The sequence below is a fragment of the Emydura macquarii genome, unplaced genomic scaffold, assembly GCF_026122565.2.
Source record: "Emydura macquarii macquarii isolate MOO-44397 ecotype Brisbane River unplaced genomic scaffold, CSIRO-AGI_Emac_v2 contig_1483, whole genome shotgun sequence".
NCBI lineage: Eukaryota > Metazoa > Chordata > Testudines > Chelidae > Emydura > Emydura macquarii.
Genome location: NW_027131620.1, coordinates 14900830 through 14924501, shown reverse-complemented (window position 1 = coordinate 14924501; position 23672 = coordinate 14900830). Strand labels below are relative to the sequence as shown.

Here is a 23672-nt window from a genome sequence, read left to right as displayed (position 1 = left end):
TGGTTGCTGTTAGTTGCATTTGTTTAAAATGGTCAAGTTTTAAAAAAAAATGATTGAATGTTATTAAAATAGTTGACCTGATTTAACTCTCACTTATATCCATTGTAACTCCATTGGTTTCAATGGAGTCACTCCTGATTTACACCAATGAAAGTGACAGCACAATCAGGCCTGTTGTGTATAATTAAATAATTCCTCTTTTTGCATATTTCATTAACACTTGCATATCTAGTCATTCTACACCCAAAGAGTGTAAAATGCTTCAGACTGACTCATTCCTCTCCTCCTACTGTAAGAGCTAGATTGAGGCTGACCCCATAAATGAATGTGGAAGTCAGAGTGGGAGGGACACAAGGAGCCATAGCTGCCACTCTTTACCCTCTGGTGTAGGGGCCAGCTGCAACACAAGCACTCTACAATCTTGAATGCCTGGGGGCTCCAAATGGGGCAGGCTCATGGGCCCCTGCCTTCTGCACAAGGCAGGTGGTATGGGGTAGTGGAGCATGTAACACCCTGTAAACGTGTTGCACTCTCACTCAGGTGTACGCTACCCCAGCACCTTGGAGGAATTGTGGCCTTGGAGACACCTACTTCTGCGTGGCCTCTTCAGACTCCCCAAATGGCTTGGAAGCTCCGCTCTAGCCCCAGATTAGGTATTGGTTTTAGTAGTGGATAAGCGCAAGTTTCATTATATTCCAGGGAGTGTTTTAAATTAGATACAAGTGGTGCAACTCACCCTGATATTTCAAAATAAAACTGCGGGTCCTACAGTATCTGGAAGAATTAAACACACACAGAACATTTTAATAATTTATTTCTCTAGACCACCGTTATTTTAAATGGACAGAAGCTTAGATTTACCCATAACGCAAGTGTTCCCTGTTACCTTTAGACACTGTATCCATCGGAAAGAAAGATGTAGATGGGAATATCTGGAACAGCTGCGGTGAAGCAGCAAGTATTGTGTTTCTGATAACTTTATACCAACCCCAATGATTTGTTTCAGAGTTTGAATCTGGCTGCCTTGGCCTTTTTTATTGAAGTAACACAAATCAGATGTTAACATTTCCAAAAGGAGATCCATCGTACAAGGAGAATGGATGCATATTTGGTCATGCTGACTTCAATGAAGGACATAAAAGGAGATCGAAGTGTGAGCAAGGTTTGCAATCTTTATTTTTATTGATGTTTGTAGGATGAATCGGGCAACATCTTTATAGTTGTTCCAGAGAAGGATGTTTTCATAAGCCCACACCAAGCCTCCTCTCAGACTGCCAGAAACAAGTGGCTTGTTTCAGTCAAAGTTCATGCCATGCAGAAGCTCTTGTTTTGTGTTGACTGTAAAGACATTCCTTTTAATTTTCAACAAGTGTTTTTGGAGCATGTCAGATGCTTTGATCATGGATGTTAGCATGTCCTCCACCCCCTGGTAATATATGGACCTCAGGTGAAATGTGATTTTCTAGTTTGATAGTCTCCTGATTGCCCTGGTTTTTTTCAGTGATACCTTTCATGGAGTAAATGCAGTTTTGCCTTATAAACGTAGGTGAGGTGGATAAAGCAGCACTCTCTAAATGGTTCTTCTCCATTCTATAAATGTTATCGTTTGGCTTTAGATAACCACTGTTTGTAACATTGTACTTCGGACTTACATTTCCTGGCGGGCTTGAGTCATAAAGCAACTGACCTTCATCATCAGTGTCAGCATCTATATATTTATGTATACTGGCATCATGAAAGTTGAAAGCTATTGCTATCTGCTTCTCTGGCGACGTTGGGGGTGTTCTAGCACTCGCCGTTGTGTAGATAGAGGTTTCTGGACTCACTAAAGAGCGATCAGAGAGTAAGGAACTGTCTGCAGCAGCAGCAGCTCCCCAGTTCTTGAGAGCATCGGGATATATTCTCAATACATTTGATGCGGGTACTAATGTGCTGTTGTCATCTTCCATAAAGTTGACTTTCAGAGATCTTAATTTTAAAGGGTTACTGGCTTTTTTGGAACTGTTGGGACTTTCTATGAAAAAAGTAGAGCAATGGCTACCTTCAGGATTTGGGTTTATCTCCATGAACCTGGTTCCACACCCCTCTGCCCTGATTTGCTCCTGAATTGGATTAACACCTCCTTTGCAGGGAAGTGTAGAAAGTGGACTGTGAGAGAATCTCCCCGCGTCAGGGAAATCTGTAGCACAACTTATAAAACTGTCAATGCTTGACATGCTTCTCATGTCAATGATCCCGTCAGCACGAGTGGTCAGCAAAGGGACCATAGGGCCAGGAATGGTCTCCATTTCTAGCTCTTCCTTTTGCTTTCCAGCGTGTCCTGGGTCTTTAGTGTTGAGGTTTGGCTGTGACTGAGTCTTTGCCATTTTGTTGTACATGTCCTCCAACTGCTGGACATTCAGGTGCTGAGGGCTGGAAGAGGACCGGGCCTTTTCTGGAGATCCTTGTTCCCTAGTTTCAAAAGATTTACTGGAGCTAGTTTCAGAGAGTGTTCTCTTGGTCCATTTCCACTTGCTGGGGGATAAATGATTGTCCTGAACTTTATCCTTTTTGCCTGTGCTTTCTCCATTCTTTTCAACCACAATGTCCATCAGTTCTATGCTACGGGCAAAAGCATCCTTCATATTCATGGAGACAATGCTGCCATTTCTTTTTGCTCTTTCAAGTGCTTCTCTACGCTTGATGGCTTTCTCCTGCCTCTTCTGCTCTTTGTAGAACTCAGAGAAGTTATTGACAATGATTGGGATGGGAAGAGCAATCACTAGCACTCCAGCAATGCAGCACAACCCTCCAACTATTTTGCCTAGGAGAGTTTTGGGGTAGATGTCTCCATAGCCTACTGTTGTCATGGTGATAGTTGCCCACCAGAAGGAAGCTGGGATGCTCTTGAATTTTGTATCATCTTCATCTTTTTCTGCAAAAAACACTAAGCTGGAAAAGATCATAATGCCCATGGCCAGAAACAAAATGAGTAATCCAAGCTCGTTATAGCTCCTCCTTAGTGTGAATCCCAAGGACTGTAAACCAGTTGAATGCCTGGCAAGCTTTAGAATTCGGAGTATCCTCATGATACGAAATATCTGAACCACCCTGCGTACATTTTGGAACTGAAGTACACTTTTGTTTGATTCTGTGAGGAAGATAGTGACATAATAGGGTAAGATAGCTAGCAAATCAATAGCGTTCAGAGGGCCTTTGAAAAACTTCCATTTCTTAGGTGAGGATAGGAACCGCAAGAGATATTCCATTGTAAACCATGCAATGCACACTGCCTCCACGTGGGCCAACTGAGGGTTATCTGTGGTTTGTCCAAATTCATCCATGCCCTGTAGTTCAGGAAGCGTATTTAGTGACAAGGCTATTGTAGATAATACAATGAACATGATGGAAATGATGGCCAGAATCTGCAAAGAAAAAAGAAACTCGTTAGTTCTTTCAGAAAAATATGCTCCACTATTTATCCTCATCATTAATAATTTACAGTATATTTTCACTGAGACATCTCAAGCTAATCTCAAGCCCTTAGTTATACAAGTGTGGTTCCCATAAATACAACATAACAAATAAGTTCCAAATAAGTTTTACTTTGCAAACTGTTTTTAAATGTGTCTTGTATACAAAGAAGGTTGAACACAGATACTCCAAACCAAATTGCTCATCCCTACCTAATCAAGGCACTTGTATCAGACAGTTAAACTGTCTGAAGGATTGTGAGATAGATAATTCAGATGAGAAGCTTTGTATTAGCCATCCACAAAACACCCAGTAAAGTCCGCCTGTAGGTGAGAGCCAGATATCCATGCAGTTTGAGTATGCAGTTGTGTATGCAAAACATACCCCATTTAATGTACAGTTAACATGATTGTGTTCGTTTGGTAATTGCATGTTCATATGGCTGATAATACTCACTTGCATGCACAATTAGGCCATAGGTGGGAACATAGATTATACACACATTTTGAATGACTAAAACAGATGGAAAACTGGCCTGACTGGCCTGTGAAGCTGATAAAACTTTCCCAAGACTTTTAAAACAGATCTTAGAATTCCAGAATATTTCATATTTTGCCTAATCAGCCATTCAAACTCCTCATCGTAGCCTGGAGAGACAGCTTACTTGCCTGGGCAAATCAAATTACACAACTTTGAGAAGAGCAGAGCAGACTAGCACCAACTTCCAGAGAGCACCCCATTCTTGGGCCAAAGGCCTGGTCTGCCCTGCCACGCTGGGTCGATGTGAAATACGCTAGTTATGTAATGTAACTAGCGTATCTAATGTCGACGTACTTATGTGTCTGCAGCGCGGCATCTTCATGATGCTACATTGATGGAACAGCATCTCCCATCGATGCTGCCTTCCGCCTTTCGGGGAGGTGGACTAATTGAGTCGACAGGAGAGCACTCCTTGGGCATGTCTACACAGACCCACTCAATTGATGCTGCTGCATCAATGCCTGCCGCCGTGGCAGTGTAGACATACCCAATCAGAAGAAAAATGGATAGGGGAAAAAAAGTCTGTTCCTGAATCACTGATTGTGAAGAGACTAGGAAGTGGTACAATGCTAAATTAATCTTTTCTCATTACAACCTTAAGACTGTGCGTCTGAGCTGTGCCCTACAGTATACATGCATTAAAACTACATCATGATGTCAAAACTAAAACTGATGTCATTTTCTTTTAAACTTATTTGTGGGATGCTCTAGAGTTGATGGATACTTTGAGAGGCTCTTTCTCTTGGTGATGTCTGCTGCTTGCTAATTGGGTGAGAGGATATCTTGTTTCTTAGGCTACTGACAAAATATGGAAACGCATTCAAAATACACATGTATAGGACTATTTTTATGTATTCATTGTGCTGCAAGGTGATCCTTTTTCCTTATTTTTCTGCTGCTCTGTTTTAAAAACAACATAAAGTCAAAAGCAGCTCATGTAAATTCTGCATTGGCTAAATATACCACAGTATCCAATGAATTATAAAATCCCAGGGCAAGAATTCAATAGAATGAGTTGAAAACAGTGCTTAATTTGTGCCAGTGCTTGTCCAGGCACCTCTAGGCTTGGTCTTGCCCCCGGGCTTGCTGCATCAGTTATGAATGTAAAAAATTGCTTGAATCCTGGCACCTAATTGCTTGAGTCCCGACACCTCTTTCATTACAAATTAAGCCAGGGGTCCCCAAACTATGGCTCGCGGGCTGCATCTGGCCCACTGACACAGTTTGACTGGCCCACTGAGTCCAGTGGCATTACAATTAAGTGCGGCCCTTCATAATATAACGCAGGGGTTGGCAACCTTTCACAAGTGGCATGCCAAGTCTTCATTCCCTCCTCCTGGCCCCGCCCCCTTCCCCTGGCCCCGCCCCTCTCCCACGTGACATGTGCCCACCACCCTGGCCAGGAGCCATTCCCAGCCCCAAGCAGCACTGCATGGCGGCCGCTCCCTCCTCCCAGCCTCGCCCCTTCCCCTGCCCCTCTCCCACATGATGTGGGCCCAGCACCTTGGTCAGGAGGAGCCGCTCCCAGCCCCAAGCAGCGTCGCGCAATGGCCGCTCCCCCAGCCCTGCTCCACCCTGCCCCTTCCCCCCACCCCTCTCCCACATGACATGGGCCTAGCGCCCTGGCCAGGAGGAGCTGCTCCAGCTCACCATAAGAGCAAGAATGAGTGATGTGGCCCTGGAAGCTGAAATTCAGGGACCCCTGAATTAAACAATGGCTGAAGACATGACAAAGAACTACCCCTCCTCCCACCATTTGACTTGTCAGAGATGTTAGCTTTGCTCACAATGACATTGTTTAACTAGTTTCATAATGTGAAAGCATCAAGAATGATCATCAGGTGCATTAGAGAAAGAAACTCTTACACATCACGCTTTCAGTGAAAAGCAGTACAAATACCATAGCAATCAGGATGCCTCAGGTGTTTTTGAACACATCTGCCTGCATGGACAAGAGCTAACCTGGAACAGAGTGCACTCCAACCCTTGCTGCTATAGCAGAAGCAATCACCCACACGGCACCTGTCTCTTATTCAAGGAGTGAAATGTGGATGAATTCTGCAACACTTGGAGGCATTACGTGAGTTGGGCTGCCGTAGTGCACTTCACATATGCTTTTGGAATAGAAATAGATTATATATGCCTAGAAAACAAACATCTAAAGAGATGCTGCCAGGTAAGTTAGGCTCAAAAATGTAGATTTCAATTTTTTTTTTAAATGTGTTAAAACATCTATTTGTAACTTGAAAAGTTTTCATGACCTTTTTTTTTTCAAAACAATGTAATGCAAAACATTTTTAATAATTGGCTAAAAAAATTAATCCGCCCTGTAAATTTTGTAAACTGGATGCTGCTGAGTATTGGTCTGGTAGTGTGTCTGGAAAGTGAAACTAATGAACATAACAGTCTGGAAGCTGGATGAAATGGAGCAAATTAACAGAGCAAATGGTGAAACATTATTAGATTTTTACAATGCCACCAGTATCAATAACTAATTTATTACTGGAACTAGGTTGGAAATTTCCCCTTTCTAAGTGTTTCTTTATACACTGGTTAAATGTAACTTTATTGTTAGAGAAATGGAAATGCACTAATCACTAGAGGCAAACTAGCAATAGGAAACAAATAGCCTAGAAATGAATGTAAACAGGTGTGTGAACAGTCAGAGGCCATCAGAAGTTCGATCAAACCATGAACAATAGAAAAGAAACAAAGAATAGAAAAAAACCCAAACTACTCCAGCCCATAAACAACTAATTTTTTGTTGTGGTGAACAAAGAGATGAAAAGTAGAGGAAAATTTCACAGAAACATTTTGATAAAAAATATTTACACACTGAATTATCACAGAAATGACCCCTCAATTGGCTATAAGATAATTTCTTCAGCACCAGCTGTGACTTGGCATTGATGGATAGATATAAGGCCAGACGGGACCACTACTAAGGCCATGCCAACACTACAAATTGTGGTTGATGCAAGTTACACCATTGTACAGCTGCCAAAGTGTGTATATTGCATGTACGCATTTGGCTGCTTGCATCAGCACTGCACTTACTGATCAGAATTGCTTGCTTGCGTCAATACAAAGTGCGGTGCATGTTGGATAGGTATATGCTGCCATCCAGTGCGATGCCTTTTGGGAACTTTTCTCAAAGTGTTGTGAGATGGAAATGACTCTGAGAGCTAGGGGTCAAGTTCCCAGCCTACAACTTTCTCCATCCCGTAATGCCATCCATGGCTCATAATTTGTGCAACTTTTTTTTTTTTAAATCCCACACAACCATGCAGCATTTCTGTGTCCACCATCTCTGACAGAAGCATGGAGCCTGCATTACTCTCATTAATGGAGAACCATGTGTCCTGTATTTGTAGATCTGCAAGAAATACAACTTTGGGGGGTGGGAGGGTGGAAACATTTTCAAGGACAACTTGCTAAGGGACATAACAAAACTCAAGTCAAGGTTGTTGGTGGCATTCACTGAGCAGCTGCAGATGGTGGAGCGCTGCTTTCTGGGCTTGCGAAATGAGCACAGACTGGAGGGATCACATCGCCATGCAGGTTTGAGATGACTAGCAGCAGCTGCAGAACTTTTGGATGCAAAAGGCCACATTCCTGGATCTGTGTGCCAAGCTTGACCCGGTCCTCCAACGCAGGGACACCGAAATGAGAGCTGCACGGACAGAGGAGACGTGTGGCAATTGCCCTGTGGAAGCTTGAAACTCTGGATTGCTTCTACTCAGTAGGAAATCACTTTGTAGCTGGAAAATCCACTGTAGGGCAGTTGTCCTGCAAGTGTTTAGGGCCAATGATCATTTCCTGCTACACAAGACAGTGACTCTCAGCAATGTGCAGAACAGCATGGATTGATTTATCGCACTGGGGTTCCTGAACTGCAGCAGGCGACAGATGCACACATTCGTATTTTGGCACAGCCTACCTTGCCACAGAGTACATCAACAGACAGGGCTACTTTTCTGTGGTTGTGCAAGCATTGGTGGATCACCAGGGACGCTTCACCAATATCAGTGTGGGCTGGGCTGCTCTGGTCAGGGAAGATGCATGATGTTTGTATTTTAAGAATACAGAACTGTTCAGAAAGCTGCAAGCAGGGATGTTCTTCCCCAACCAGTGGATTACGCTTGGCAATACTGAAATGCCACTAGTAAATCTGGGGGACCCAGCCTACCCTTTGCTCCTCTGGCTCATGAAACCATACACTGGCCACCTCACAGCACCAAGGAAAGATTTAACTTATGACTAAGCAGTTGCAGACAACTGTTGAATGTGCTTCTGGTACACTGAAGGGATGCTGGTGGTGTTTATTCACTAGATTGGCTCTCAGTGAGAAAAGCATCCCAATGGTTATAGCTGCCTGTTGCGTTCTGCATAGTATCTGTGATGCAAAGGGGGGAAAGCTGCCGCTGGGGTGGAATGCAGAGGTGGGGTGGTTGTCTGCTGACTTTGAACAGCCAGACAAAAGCGCCACTACAAGAACCCAGCATTGCACTATGCAGTTGAGGGAGGCTTTGAAAGAGCACTTTAATGGTCAGTCATGGTAGTGCTCTGTGCTGGAGTGTTCTCTGGATCTGGAGCAGTGGGTGCTGCTAAGAATCGTGGAGTGCTCGCTGTGCATTTATAAATATGACTGGGTGTTTTCCTGGAGCTATTAGTTATGTGGTGCTTGCAGTACATGTCCAAGTACTTTTGGTTTTGAATACCACTGTGCATTTTGCAATATGTGTTGTGAACTGGTAATGATCATTTTGTTCTCCAAAAACAGAACTTCACCAAGTGAGAAAAACAATGTGCAAAAAACCCACAGGCAACATAATACAAACTTTTGACATAAATTAATGGAGAGGCACTATAGAAATGGAAAGGCAGCAAACATTTCTGTCCTTTTCAGTGCACAAATATAGTTGCTACACGTACACCAGCTGACAGTTGAGAAGCAAGTGGCGCTTGCACTGTGGAAGCTGTGGTTCTCCCAGGTCAGTATATGTGAAGCTGTGGTTTTCCTTGCTCTTCCCCATCATGAAGAGGTAGGGATAAGGACGTGGGCCATGATGCCATGTGGTGCGTTGGGAGGGCGAAGAGACCAGTGACCATGGAATTTTCTGAGGCCTGCAAAGGGAGCGGAGTCTGGGATTTTTGGACCTGTAGGTCAACCAGAGTCTGCAGCATTTGAATTTGCTGCCTGAGAAGACCCATTTCCCTTGCCTTGTCCTGCTGGGACTTCTGGGCCTTTCTCCTGGCTGCTCTTTCCTTCCCCACACTGTTGGTCATACTGACCCTTTAAGTCCTCTGCTCATGGTCCGATGCAGCACTAGCTTGCAGGATCTCACTGAACATGTCCTCCCTAGTACTCCTCTTTCTCTGCTGCATCAGGGTCAGGCATTCTGCAGGGGGAATCTGGGGGGGCATCCCTCATGGCCACCATTCTAGAAGCTGCTGCTGAAAACAGACAGATCTGCCACTGGCTTTAGTGTCACAATGGAGTTTCAAACCTCCCTTCTCTTATTCCCATAATCACATTTCATAAGAAACGATTATTGACACTTTAGCTTTAGAGCGCCTCTGCACATTACTGTTCTCCAGCTCCCAGCCAGGGGGAGTATGGCTTGCCAAGGTTAAATGCAGGGGAAGGATTTTCTGTTGCACGAAGCAATACAATTTCAGTCCCTATTACATGAGTCTGAGCAGAGGGGAATGGCACTGAATATTGGCACTATTTTCCACAGCCAATGGTGATTTAGCTAATATCTAACTCCTGAGGGCAACAAAGGCACAGAGAACACAGCTGCTGCTGGCGTCCTGATGCCTCTGGAGCTCATCTGCCACTAGCCTGTTTACTGCAATGGTGCCTGGCGAACTCTTTGCAGAGTGGCCTGGGACAGTGTCCTATCATGGAGGGAGAAATAAGGCAGCCATCCCTTTGGGAGAGATTGCAGCGTACCGCCATGAAAATTTCATCGAGATCTCTCAGAAGGATAAAAGGGACATCCTTGTGTACATAAAGTTGTCCCTTGCCCCACCTAATTCAAGAAGGGAATGAAAAGCAGATACCAACTCTACTTCTGTTTGTTGTATCACTACTACTCCTCGTGTGACTAAAACAATGAAAAGTCGATACCTGCGTCTTGTTAACCTGGTGATGGACTGGGTGCCATCTTTAAATGTAAACATTGTAAGGAAAAATGCATGCGTGCACTTACCCAAGGTAATTTCTTCTTCATCAGGCTCATATGTGCTCAGCTGGCAGGACTGGCTAGACTGAGGCAGAGTCTTGAACAAGTCCTAGCTCATGGTAGGGCTGGAGCCCCTGCTGAGTCTCCTTCCTCCCCCTTGCTGCTCAGATGAGGCTCCTCCGAGGTGTTTACAGTGGTCTGTGGGATGTTGGTGGGATCTTCATCAAGTATGGCATGCGGCTTGTTGTAAACGCAGCAAGTCTGTGGGGCACCACCAGCGCTAGTGTTGACCTGCCTGGCCTTGTGGTATCCCTGGTGAAGTTCCTTTGCTTTCACACACCGCTGGTACTGATCCCCATTGTACCCCTTTGCCAGCATCCAGTGCAATCTGCTTGTAGATGTCCACGTTCCTATGGCTACCCTGCCTCTTCTTCCCACAGGCTCAGGAGATCTGATACCTCCTGTTTACTCCAGGCAGGAGCATTTCTAGTGCATGGAGCTGGCATGGTTGGTTGGGCAGTTGAGCACAAGGGTGAGCTGCCCGGTGTGCTCATCAAGTGGGGCAATCAGGAAAAGGCATTTCAAGAGCATGCCAGGGGATGGGGTGGGGCTTACAGAGGGAAGTGCCCCCTGGGTAATGGTGATCAGAGCAGTCGCTGCCCCAGGGTATAGGGCACTCTGGGACAACTGCTGGAGGACTCTTAGGGTCGATGCAGGTCATGCAGTGTTTACACTCACACCGAGTTGACCTCAGTAGGTTGACCATGGTGCCACTTCACTTGGGGCGGTGGTGTTACTGTGTCACTGCAACAGGGTGCCTGTGTCAGCCGGAGATACATCTTGTTTTCTATTGTTATATGCACAAAGAGGTTGATGCAGGTGATTTATATCGACTGCATTTTGTAGTATGGACCAGGCCTAAGTATGACCTGCTGTATGATACAGACCTCTGGATTATCACCCAGTAATTCCTGCAGTGGGCGAGTTATTCTTCTCTTCTGTATCAATGAACATTAATAAGCTGAATAGCTTGCGGGATGAACTAGGCCATGTCTTTTAGAAAGACTGCTTGTTAGCGTCTCAAGTGAGTCTGTTGCGGAAAGCAGAATTGAACCCAGGTATCCTGGCTCTTAGTCCCTTACTGCATGAAGAACTGCAACAAATTGTGGCTGAAAAGAGCAGTGCGTGATAGCAATGGGAATGTCCACAAAGGATGGGCAAACGGAGAAGAGGTGCAAAAAAGAGTCAGAGAAAGAGCAAAAGGCTGGAGGGGCAAAGAGAAGGCTATGGGAGCACTGAATGAGACTGGGGACGATTAGGAGAAAGGCACCCATCCAGATGACCGGTGTACAGTGAAAAGTCCGGAAGAATGCTGGGATGAGGAGACACATACAAAGAGAGGCATAATGGAAACGCAGGAAAAAGGCTCAATAGAGCTAGGGGAACCTTAGGTTCCAAATTCAGACACAAAAGTTGAAGTCAAATATTCCAAGATGGAACTGAATGAAATCCAGAATTTTACTACTTGTTATTTATTTAGTAAAAGTGTTTTCTGGAAGAGCAAATAAATGGCATTGTAAATCAGTGCATCATTCCAGGGAGATCCCCTCACTCGTTATCCTGTAAGACTGTTTTAGTGTTTCTTGCTGTGATTTCTTTGGATATCACCCAAAATTTCTGAATATGTTTGGGATGTTTTAAATGGTAATTCCCCATTGCTTGATAGATTTAATCTCTACCCACTATACACTGAAAGATTTATTTATAGACCTTGATCTGTCTGGTGTGTTTATGTCCTTCACCTTCAATTCAAATATCAGCCACTCCACCTTTACTCAATGGATGACATCCAGCAATAATAATTGGTGTCACATCTTCTATTTCTTTTGATATACTCTTCTGCTTTGAAGATCAAGGCAATGCCAAGTGAATGTAAATGTGAGAAGTAGTGCATTGGAGGGTAGGATTCGTTTTTGGTTGATCAGCTCTGATCACTGAGCTAAGCAGTAAACAAAGGAAGCCATCTATCACTTGTCCTGCAAGTCACAGCACCGACGCCACCTGAACTACTAAGCTATATGATTTCCCCTTTTTTGATCTACAATTCTTTGTCTTTGGGAAGCCCATTAAGCTGCGAGCAGCTTTTAAAATTAAAAGTGTGAAAGTGTCTGGAAGTAGGTAAAGGAATTTGCACCTTGAAATGTACAGGAAAATCATTCTCTCTTCTCTATCTGATCTATCACCATGATATCCGGTTAAGATGGACAACAACTACCAACCAGTGAATGCCACTGGGTGAGTGGTAGTTGAGCAAACTCAGATCGATTATCAATTACTGAGCACTGACTGTGTTTGGTGCTATATAGATCTGGTCCCTATTCTGAGGTGATTGCAATTTGAACTTCTGCCTATCCTACAAAAATCAATCTGGGAACAATAACGTATCCCATCACAACTGGAACGGACTGTTTCAGGGGCACAGTTTTGAACATGGTCAGGTCTCATCTATAATGCAGGCTGGAACTGTGTCTTTGCTATGTTGGAGAACAGCTGTGCTGCCGCTTGGTTCCTCAGCAGGACTGAAGAGGGAGGATGGAAGGGTGATCTGGGAACCATCAGCACTGGGAACAGAGCGCAAAGAGGTCAGTGAGGGGGAGAAGGAGCAGGGAGAAACTTCAAAGGAAACAGAGAGGGCCAAGGAGACATCAGAGAGAAAACAGAGGCTGCAGTGGAAGTGGGGAGAAGGTATGAGAAATGGGAAGGGAGGGAAGGGGACCTTTAGGACGACTCCACTGCTTTCCCCTGACCATGGATCACATTTTAAACAGCCTGCTGAATCAGTCATTAAAAAGCCCTTCTGGGAGAGGTAGGCGTAGCTCCAGGAGCTCTTTTCTGATGGGCAAGCCAGGGTGCTGGAACACTTTGTACCTAGGGGAACTCTGTGCTCATGGCAGCAGTAATTGCCTTTCCATTCCATTCCTATCCCTACTGACCTCACCTTCCTTCTGCCTCTCTCCCCCCTTCATTGTTCACGGCTGCCTGGTGGCCTTACTACAGGCTGGGACAAGCCAGTAGACCAAACTGAGACATAAGCAAGAATAATTCCACGGAGGTGAATAAAGTTCTAGCTGCATCGGTCTGTGAGGATTGGAACCCAGTGTCCTTCACACCTGCTCCTAAGCATTAACCTCTTACCACCTCGTGAATCAGCTGCATATCTGCATTTCTAGAGCCAAACGGCGTCTCTGTCTCTCTGTGCTACTGACCTGAAGCTTCACTGTAGTGGTATCTGACATTCCTTAGGAAGACTGTGAGTGCTACAGCTCTGGGGCAAGGTTGCAGACGGACAGCCCTGAGTCAAGTTCTCTGTTCAGACACAGCATGGGCAGCAGAAATGCAAGCTCTGCCTACGTTCCGCGGGCAGCTGGAGAAGGGGAGGGGATGCTATACCCATGGCCTGTTCAGTTCTCTAGCTCTTGTTGGAGCCTGTTCAGTAGTATTATTTGTATTACCATAGCACCTAGGAGCCCAGGTACAGTAGTGCCAACAGCCCCCAAACACATCTTTTGAGACAGTCCCTGCCCTGTAGAGCTTACAGTCTAAGTACAAGATGGACCCAGGCTGGGAGTGTGAATCAGAGGCACAGGGAGGGGCAATGACTTGCCCAAGGTTGCACAGCACGTCAGTGGCAGAGCCAAGAACAGAAGCCAGGTGCTCCTGATTCTCTGGCACTGCCCTACCAGCTAGACTATGCTGTCTGCCCAAACTGGGTGCCTCTTAGGGCCATTTATGGTAGTCCTAGCAGGTCAGGGCTGAGTGGATCTGTATCCCCAATACATCCCAGCAAGCTCACAAACCCAATTCACATATGGCTGATATAACTTAAAAGAGATGATCAATTCCTGCCATGCATGGTTTCAGGCCCCTTACCGCAGCTAATTCATATGCTGTGTAATGTAGTAAATGCTCTCCCCCCACCTCTCCCTGGCCTCCTGTTGCTTTAACTGTGTTCTGTTATGATTCACCTGCCTCAAAACAACATAGATTTTGTTCGTCCCAATCAAATCCTTCTCCAGGCATCTGTCGGAAGGTATTGGATGGCACTGGCCCTTAATGATATTGCTGTCTTGGAATGCAAGTCTCAATAGGCACAGGCAGAATTCCAAGGACACAAGGAGGCAGTAGAGTCCAGAAAGCTTTGCCTACAAGAAATTGCTCCCACCATTGTGAAGATTTAAGCGAGCTAGCTTCTGATTGAATTTGTCAGTGATGCATTAGTGCTAAGTAACACTGGGAAAAGCAGAGCAAGATTTTAAAGAAAACATAAGCATGGAAAATGCGTGCCTAATGTGCATGTGGAATGACTGTGAGTGCACTTATGGGCTGGTTCCATGCAAATAGCCTGACGAGCCAATTGTGTGCATAGGTGCACCCAGTCTGCGCATGCAACTGCGGTAACCATGCCTGAAGATGCTTTGCAGTCACATTTGTGCATGCAACTACTGTAACCATGCGTAAAGATGATTCGTATGCTCATTTGTGCACTACTCTTGTTCTTGAAACACGTGACCCCTAATAAACCTACCTGCTGTAGTGCTCATTCTTGAAACACTCCATTAGTACGAATTCCTGTGAGTAACCCCACAGGAACAGGATCAGGCCCACTGACCTTGTGGAGGCCTACTGTTATGGGCAAGATGAGCAGGGCTTGGCCCTTAGACTTGTCAGCATGTCCCATCTTGACGGAAACCTGCTCAAAAATTTCTTGCTTCTCTCTTCCTCCTCAGGGCAGCAAAAGTTTGCAGGCAGCAAAAATTAGGAACAGCCTCTTTCTTTCAGAATGGAATCGGGCAAGTCTTAGGGAGGGAGAGATCTACGGAGCATTCAGGCCTCAGGATACTTGTCACATTATTATTGTTTATTATTTGTATTGCAGGAGCACCTGGAGACTCTGACTAAGACCAAAGACCTGAACATTTCACAGCAACTTACCAGATCTGGATACCCAATTCTCACTCAAATGATTGGGAAATGGATGTCCAGATTCCATAGATGGCTTGAAAAATCTTAGGTGAACCTTTTGAGCTCTTTCTGCTAAAGGCAACCTTCCCCGCTGCCCCCCCCCCCCCCCCCCGGCCCCACCTTTTTGTGCTTATTCGCAGTAGTGAAGAAGATCCAGCGTAGGAGGTGGGGGCAGGACAAGACCAAGATAGCATTTGAATATATATCCAGTATTCTTGGAAAGAGGGTGAGAGAGTTGTAATGTAATTGACAAGTCCAATAGCACTTTGGTCTAATCCACATTTTTTTTTTTGTAGCTCCAGAAAGGCTTGCAGGAAAATAAACTTGGCACCAAGAACAAGTTTCATTCATGAAACCTTACACTCCATTTACTAAGGGATTTTCCCCTTCAGTCTCCTTAGTTCCATAAGTAAACAATATACTTTTATTCAGTATAGTCCACAGCTCTTATTTCCCTCCCCCACCCCTCCCCATCCCTGACTACAAATAGTTCTCTGTCCACTCTAGAGCCAACCAACCTATGGAGAATACAGAGCAGTGTGTGGTAGGAGTGAGTGACACTATGCATCGTCTGCATGCCATGGCTATGTTGTAGATGCAGATGTGTAATCAAAAAGTCCCTGCTGCTAGTTGCTTGGCCAGGGTCCATACAAATTTTAGCGGTGAACACACACAGGCACTAGCCTGAAACCCCTGCAGTACCGTAGACATGAGCTAGAGATTGAAAGGCAAGAACAACTGCTTTAGGGGTCAAATGGGGCCAGCTGGTGGCAGTCTGGAGTGCTGATACTTTCCCCCCCACAGCATGCCAGCTTATGCTCAGTGAGACACAAGCACATGGTGAAATGCTTTCCTGAATCAGAGTCAGAATAGAGTCCATTTCATAAAGTAGGTCAGGTCATCCAAACAATCAAACAGACATCACAGACATTAATGAATGAAGCCTCCCGCCCCACCACACTTCTGTGGTATGTAGTATCATTTGTACCTTTTACACAGAGCAAGGGTAACATGACTTGAACCAGAACCCAGGCAGCCTGACACCCAGTCCTGTGTTCCTAACCACTGCACTGCACATACTGTCCCACCAGCTACTAATGGGGCTTGTGACAGGCTTACACAGCCTTTGAAAATCAAATAAAACCTCCCACTTGTCTAGAAAGCAGATATGCAGTCAATAAAGTCCTTTATTTCTCATTCTTAGACACCATTAGCCAGATCCTCAGCGGGGGTGAATCTGAGCAGCCCCACTGATTTATCCGAATTTACTATTGGGCTTTTTATTTCTTCAATGGCCCAAATACATTGACTAAGTTCCACAAGCTATTACACTTGCCTGCATTCTACTATGCAGACTAGCAGGCACTGATACTGAACATTACTACATGCCATTTCATTACGTCTTGTGTGATTATAATATTTTCAAAACACGGATGCATAGCTGAGGAAAACGACTGAATTAGGGCCTCATGCTCGCTAGATAGATAGACACGCGTATGTAAGCTGTATGTGTTGCTCTCAGCTGGATTGAATGTCACACCTGTGCATACTAGCAGGTACCTGCTGGTGGTTAAATACTTCTACACCAGCTACACTACTGATGTTTCTAAAGTGTGAGTGAGTACATAGCACAGCCTGTGTAAGGCTAAGCCCTTCTCCTCATTCATAAGCATGAATAAATCACAAGTTTAATGGTTATAACACTGCTATGCAATCGTTTTTGTTATATTTTTTAAAAATCTGGGGTTTTCAATTTTCTGCTTCTTGACACAACTTAGACTGACGGTTGACTATTTTATTTAAGTTATAACTGGAATAATTTTGTTTGTAATGGAATCCAATTGCAATAGGAGATTTTAAAAGGCAATAAAGGAATGTTGCTAATTAAGTTTCAGTAATTCATTTGCTCACTGCAGCCTTTGTATAAGATTCCAACTGCTTCTGACTCTGAGCTGACGTGGCTGGGGAAAAAAACCCTTCAAGCATGCTTGCTTGCAAATTCCTTAATGCTGTTAAGCACACGTTTAGTTGTCAGAGAGCAGTCAAGTCCCATTAAGTGATAAATGTTGTCAGTCTTTCCTCAGAGCAGAGCCTAGAGTTCCAGCTGCAAATGGTTTGCAGGGAAAGTAAAAAATGATAAATGAAAGAAAATATCAAAAAGGCAAAATTCAAAGGCACATGGTGTCCATGGATATAAATACATTCTTCAAGTTCAAGAAAGGGATAGGAGGGCAGCACCCAGGTCATCTGACGTTCTATTCTATTCTATTCCTGCTACTTTTAGCATAGGAAAACAAAGAAGTTGCTGAAGGAAGCTGAGGCCTGGTTTACACTACAAAGTTAGTTTACCATAAGCTGCCTTGTGCCATCCTACTTGTGCATGTATCTACACTTAAATTTGTCACCCACTGATGTAAGCTCTCCATTATGGTGATGCAGTAACACCACCTTTCCAGGCGATGGTAAGCCATGGTTGATGTACTGAGATTTACACAACATGAACGCAGACACTGCATTACCTGTGTTGACCTTAAGTCCTCCATCAGCTGGCCCACAATACCTGACACTGACCACGCTAGTCGCAATTGTGAATTCCACTGCCCAGCTGACTATGCCGACTACCCACTCCAGCCTGGAGAAGACAGGAGATATTGGATCTCCTGGGCCTGTGGGGAGAAGAAACTGTGCAGGCATAGCTAAGGACCAGCTGTAGAAACGTGGACATCTACAAGCAGACTGCATGGGGGGTGCAGGAGAAGGGATACTACAGGGATCAGCAGCAGTGCCACATGAAAGCGAAGGAACTACGGCAGGGATACTAGAAGGCCAGGGAGGCCAACAGTCGAGCCGCTACCAAGTCACAGACCTGCTGCTTTTACAAAGAGCTGAATGCCATGCTTGGCAGAGATCCCACCACCACCCTGCACACCCCCGTGGATACGTCTGAGGACCCGAATCACAGGCCTCTGGCGTGAACAGCAAGGACAAAGAGGAGGAATAGGAGGAGGATGGGGGGGGGGTCATGCAACTGGGGGGGGGGTCCAGCTATGCCACGAGCCAGGACTTGATTGAGACTCCACCACAGTCCAGTCAGTCCCAGCAGTCGAGCATGGGTGAACCTGCTACAGGGGAAGGAACTTCGGGTAAGTGTGTAAATGTACATGCCATTGCAATGATGTACTGACGGTGCCCCCAACTTCCCAGGACACAGCTACTGACTGTTCATTCATATACTCGTATTAGAAGAGCTAGTGCTACTACAAAGAGTGGGAGAGCTGTTATCAGCCTTTCATCCCTTGTAGAGTTAGGCGAGGATGTGGGGGCATGCGGAACAATTTGTTTATGTACCCAGGGATGTCCCTTGACTCCTTGATGAAACTTTCATGGAGGTGCTCTGCAATCCTCTCCTGAAGGTTTCTAGGGCTGGCAGCCTTATTTCTTCCTCCACAGTAGGACACTTTCCCATGCTAGTTGGCGATAACTTCAGCAGTAAACAGGCTAGCAGTATGAGGACCAAGTGGCTTCAGAACTCCACCAACAGCTGTGCTGTCTGTGTCTGTGTCAGCATCAGCCGTGAGATATTAGCTAACATCGCCACCACCTGTGGTAAATGGTGCCAGGATTCAGTGCCATCGCCCTACACTCATAGTGTCATGCAACTGAGCAATTCCCTCCTCATTTCCCTCACTCCTGGCAGGCCATGCTCACCATGGCTGGTGCTGTGCACAAGCACCATGCAGCAGAAGTGTCAATAAGCAAGTCTTTAGTGTAGTAAGGGAAGGAAGTTCTGAATCTTAATTTTCACTTTCCAGTATGACTATACAGACTACGGCACCCCTGTGTGCTTTATCTGTAGCTGCTGCTGTTGCGCCCTTGAGGGGTTCCTGCTTCACATCCATGGAACACCTGAGCCAGATGAGGAGGAGAAAGAAGAGGAATTGGGATGACTTGTTCAGCAAGCCCGCGCAGCATCAGACCACGAGCAGCGTGCCTGGAGGATGAATACTGCAGACCATATGGAGAAGGAGGCAGTGGGCAGGAGAAAGACCCAGGAATCCCAGCAGGAAAAGGGGAGGGAGATGCACCAGGGCATAGTGGGGCTTCTCCAGCAACAAACACAGATGCTGCAGATTCTTGTGGACCTACAAGTTCTACAATCCCAGGCTCGCCTCCCTTTGCAGTTCATGGAGAACTCCAGTATCGCACCTCCCTCCACCACCCCCTCATCATTCCATGTGGCAGCCAGGACTGCATTCCTATCACTCCACACCAGGGGACATTAAGGACAACCACCACTTCACAAACACTGACCTGTGAGAGCCGTGACTGCTGTATGTGTAGCTCAAATGGACAGGAATGTTCCTTTCCCTTCTCTAAGCTGTTCCATAAATGTATTCAGATTTTAATGTACTTTGCTTTTAACTTGCACAGAACTTTTTAAAGTGTTTTTGTTACTCAATAAACCAGCAACTCTCCCCCCTTTGCTTCACAGATATTATCCAGGACACAACAGGCAGCTATAAACATTAGGATATTTTTCTCACTGAAATCCAATCTTGTGAGTAAACGACATCAGGGCCCCTTCAAGCTACCAACAGCACATTCAACTGTTGTTCTGCACCTGCTAAGCTGGGCGTTGAATCTTTCCTTGGTGCTGTCGAGATGGCTGCTGTACAACTTCATGAACCGGGGCATAAGGGGTAGGCAAGATCCCTCAGGATCACTACTGGCATTTCAACATCGCCAGTGGTAATCTGTCAGTCAGGAAAGAGAGTCCCTCCTTGCAGCTTTCTGAACAGTTCTGTGTTCTTAAAGATGTAAGTGTCATGCACCTTTCCTGACCCATCAACGCTGATGTCAGTGAAGCTTCCCTGGTGATCCACCAGAACTTGCATAACTGTAGGAAAAATAGCCCTGTCTATTGATGTGCTCTGAGGCCAAAATAGGGCTATGTGCGCCGTCTATCACTCCACTGCAGCCCGGGAACCCCACTGCAGCAAATCCATTCATTATGTCCTGCACACTGCTGAGCTGCAGTCCTGCTTAGCAGGAGATTATTAATGGCTCTGCACACTTGCACACAACGGCACCCCCGCAGTGGATTTTCCAACTCCAAAATGATTTCCCACTGACTAGTAACAACCTTCCATCACAAATCCTCACAGTGCGATCACCCCACAATTCACCACCATCAGTGCAACGCTCATTCTTGTGTCCCTGCACTGCAGGGCGTGGATCAGCTCGGTACACAGACCCAGCAATGTGGGCTTGCACATCCGAACGTTCTGCAGCCACTGAGCGTCACCCCAAGCCTGCATTACGATCTGATCCCACCAGGCAGTGCTCGTTTCGCGGGCTCAGAAGCGGCACTCCCCTGTTTGCAGCTGCTTCGTGAACGCCACCAAGCATCTTGAATTGGCTCTCGCCATGTCCCACAGCCATCTGCCCACTAGGAAATCGTCATGTTCCCCACATGTTCTTGTGGCTCTGCAAATACCGGAGGATCGTGTGTCCTGCGCTTTTGGCGCTCATGACACTAGTGCAGAGCTGCGCAGGCTTCATTCTTCTGTCAGGGATGGCCGACAGTGACAAGTCCTGTGCATGGGTTTGTGGAATTTTCAAAATAGGCATGAACATTATAAGGTAGAGATGGGGTGAAGAAAGTTGCATGATGGGAACTTGACACCGCAATCCCAGTTAGCCCTGTGCAACTTTTTTCTGCCCCATCATGCAATGTCAAAATTTCCCAAAGACAGTGTGCTGGATGGTGGGGAGTTACACACCAGGAAACCTACCCATGGTGCATGCCACTGTGCATCAGAACAAACACTCCTGGTGAGTACACACAGTGCTGATGCAAGAAGCCAAGTGTGCACATGCACAAGTGATATACTAACTACACCAGCTTTATGCCAACGTAATGTGCTTTGGCAAAAGTTTGGAGGGTAGCCATGCCCTGAGTGTGCCAAATAGTTCCTAGATCTCCGTTCTGACTGGAAGGATAATGCTTTGTAAAAGGTCACTTAAGCCAGAGGTAATCCGAGTACATTACCAGATAACCCGGAGGTGACCTGAGCGTTACACTTCAATTGTTCTCATCTTTAATATGGCTGCGTAGACCTTGAAGACTATAAATCCCAGCAGGCAATGCTTTATCTCATCCTGATCAGCTAATAGGGTCCATTGTGTCTAAACTGTGTGGTCCTAATATTCCTAACAAACTGACACGGTGGCAAAATTTGTGGCCATCAGGTTTAAGTTTTGTAAAAAGATGGACAGCTAATTACTCCAGATCTGCAGTAACTGTATCACTTTGCAACCTCCTTAATTTCATTGGGGGGTTTGTCAGTAGAGAATGTGACCTGTAGCATTTTCAGTGCCATCTTCCAGCTGGGGTCACTAAGTCTTCATCTTGCCTGGAAACATCCCATTATTACATTGTGCAAATTGACTGTGCTGAAACGTAGACGGGGAAAAAAACATTCCACAAGCTATCTCAGGGGAGAGACACATGACAGCTATTTTCTAATGGAAAACTAAAAACAAAACCTTAACAGCCAAAACTACAAGCATGATGTAATGAAACATCTATTGTTATGTGCTGCAGCTATGTAATGAAGGCTGCAATCACCTCTTTTGTAACAACCTGGATTTCCCAGGGGGTTATTAATTTGGAAAATATTCCTCTTGTTGCCCCTTGGTTTCTAGATGTGGCTTCATCTCTCTTCCTATCCCTCTTTGAATTACCTTTCCCTCCATTTCATTTTCCTCATCCTTCCCCCATCCAGTCAGCAAATTGCCCCCAATTTTATCCTCTTTGGTCCGATGCCAATTTCCCTACCTGCCCGTTGCCTGGGTCACATCACATTTTACCAAATGACCAGACTCTGAAATCCTGTTTTGATTGCCAAAATGAAGGCAATTCAACAAAAACTGGTGTGAATGGTCAGGAATGCAATATAATTACTTTAATTATTTTATTTATTTGTGTTGCAGTAGCACCTAGGAACCCCAGTTATAGGACTCCATTGTGCTTGCACTGTGCAGACACAGACCAAAAAGATCTTTCTTGCCCCAAAAAGCTTACAAATGAAGTATAAGGAAAGAAACAATGCCTGGATACTGACAGACAAACGGGGGAACACAAGGAAACAATGAGAGTATCGGTAAGCAAGGTAGGCAGCGGTCTCAGCATGTCAGCAGTCTAACCATTTACAAGTTCTTTTTGTAGGCATCGTAGCAAATACTTAGATGTGGCCCATGTCTGATCTCATGCCTGCTTTCCAGACACAATTGTCAATGCACCTCAGTACTGACCTCCAGCACTCCTGCCTTGCCTGCTAATCTTGTCAAACGGTATTGTAGTTCTGCTGTGTGAACAAATCTTCAACAGGGACTAGGATGGGACCAGATGACTTGATACTGCCACGCTTAACATTTGAGGTCAGGTCTCCAGAGGAGGAGAGCCAATGTACTAACTTCCCACACCAACCAGCTCGTGTGAAGTCTGCTCTTGTCGAGGTGCTTAGTAGTTTTATCATCTTCATGCCCAAAGATGAAGCCTGTTAAAGAACCCGCTGCGCTGCCCCTGCCTGCTCCACTCATCCCCGGATGCTTCTGACAGGAAATGCTAAGTACAAAATGTTGACATTGTTCAGTGAGATTTTTGGGGGTTTAGATTCACTCAGCAATCTATCAAGACCGCATGAAATCAACTAAATGTAATTAAGCAAAAACGATTACGCTGATTGTTGAACCAGTCTTCCTCTTGTGAATATGCATGAGAATAATTGGCATTAATTCCTTTTAAAAGCAAAGGCACATTAGTACCGCATACTATACTGTGGGTATTTTTTTAAAGAGGAAAACAGTTCCACTCTCGCTCTCTAACCAAAAGGTATAATTATTTTTGCTGCTACGAGGCATAAACAGTGTTCGATATGATACAAGGCTGCCAAATTGTTAGGAAATAAGAGCAGTGCACAAATTATGTTAGCTTGGACAAATGGCAATGACCTGTTAAATGTTGGTTTCAAAGATGTTTTAGCAAAAGCACTAAATGCAGTTGAGGACATCTGAACCTCTGCATGAATTTGTTAGTAGAACTGAAAGCCCTAATGAGTTTGCTAGCAGACCTCCACATCATCAGTACAAAAGTGATTTCAATATTATATCATTATTTAGCATGTTAAGTAGTTATGGCTATGCGTGGCCATAGCATCTGAGCAGCTCATAATCTTTAATGTATTTATCCGCACAACACCCCCATTAGCTAGTAAAGTGCATATATTTTTACTGAGGAGGAAATAAAGACACAGAGATTAAGGCCCAGATCCTCAAAATATACTTTAATGGAGCTGGGCCTGAGTGATTATCCAAGCTGACGCAGTGAGTCAGATCGGGGGCAGAACCCAGGGCTTCTAGCTCCCAGTACAGTAAAATGCAGTGCCCTCTCTACCGGACTGC

The 23672-nt window shown here is 45.3% G+C and overlaps 1 protein-coding gene across 1 annotated transcript in view; it reads right to left on the bottom strand.

Annotated features, from left to right (window-relative positions):
• Nucleotides 1–796: 796 nt before the first annotated feature.
• The window catches only part of KCNB1 (potassium voltage-gated channel subfamily B member 1), a 176099-nt gene continuing 153223 nt past the window's right edge, over nucleotides 797–23672 (bottom strand). The window contains exon 2 of the mRNA XM_067554641.1: nucleotides 797–3404. Coding sequence (XP_067410742.1) covers nucleotides 1386–3404 — 2019 coding nt within the window. The 3' untranslated portion in view covers nucleotides 797–1385. The remainder of the gene's footprint in view (nucleotides 3405–23672) is intronic.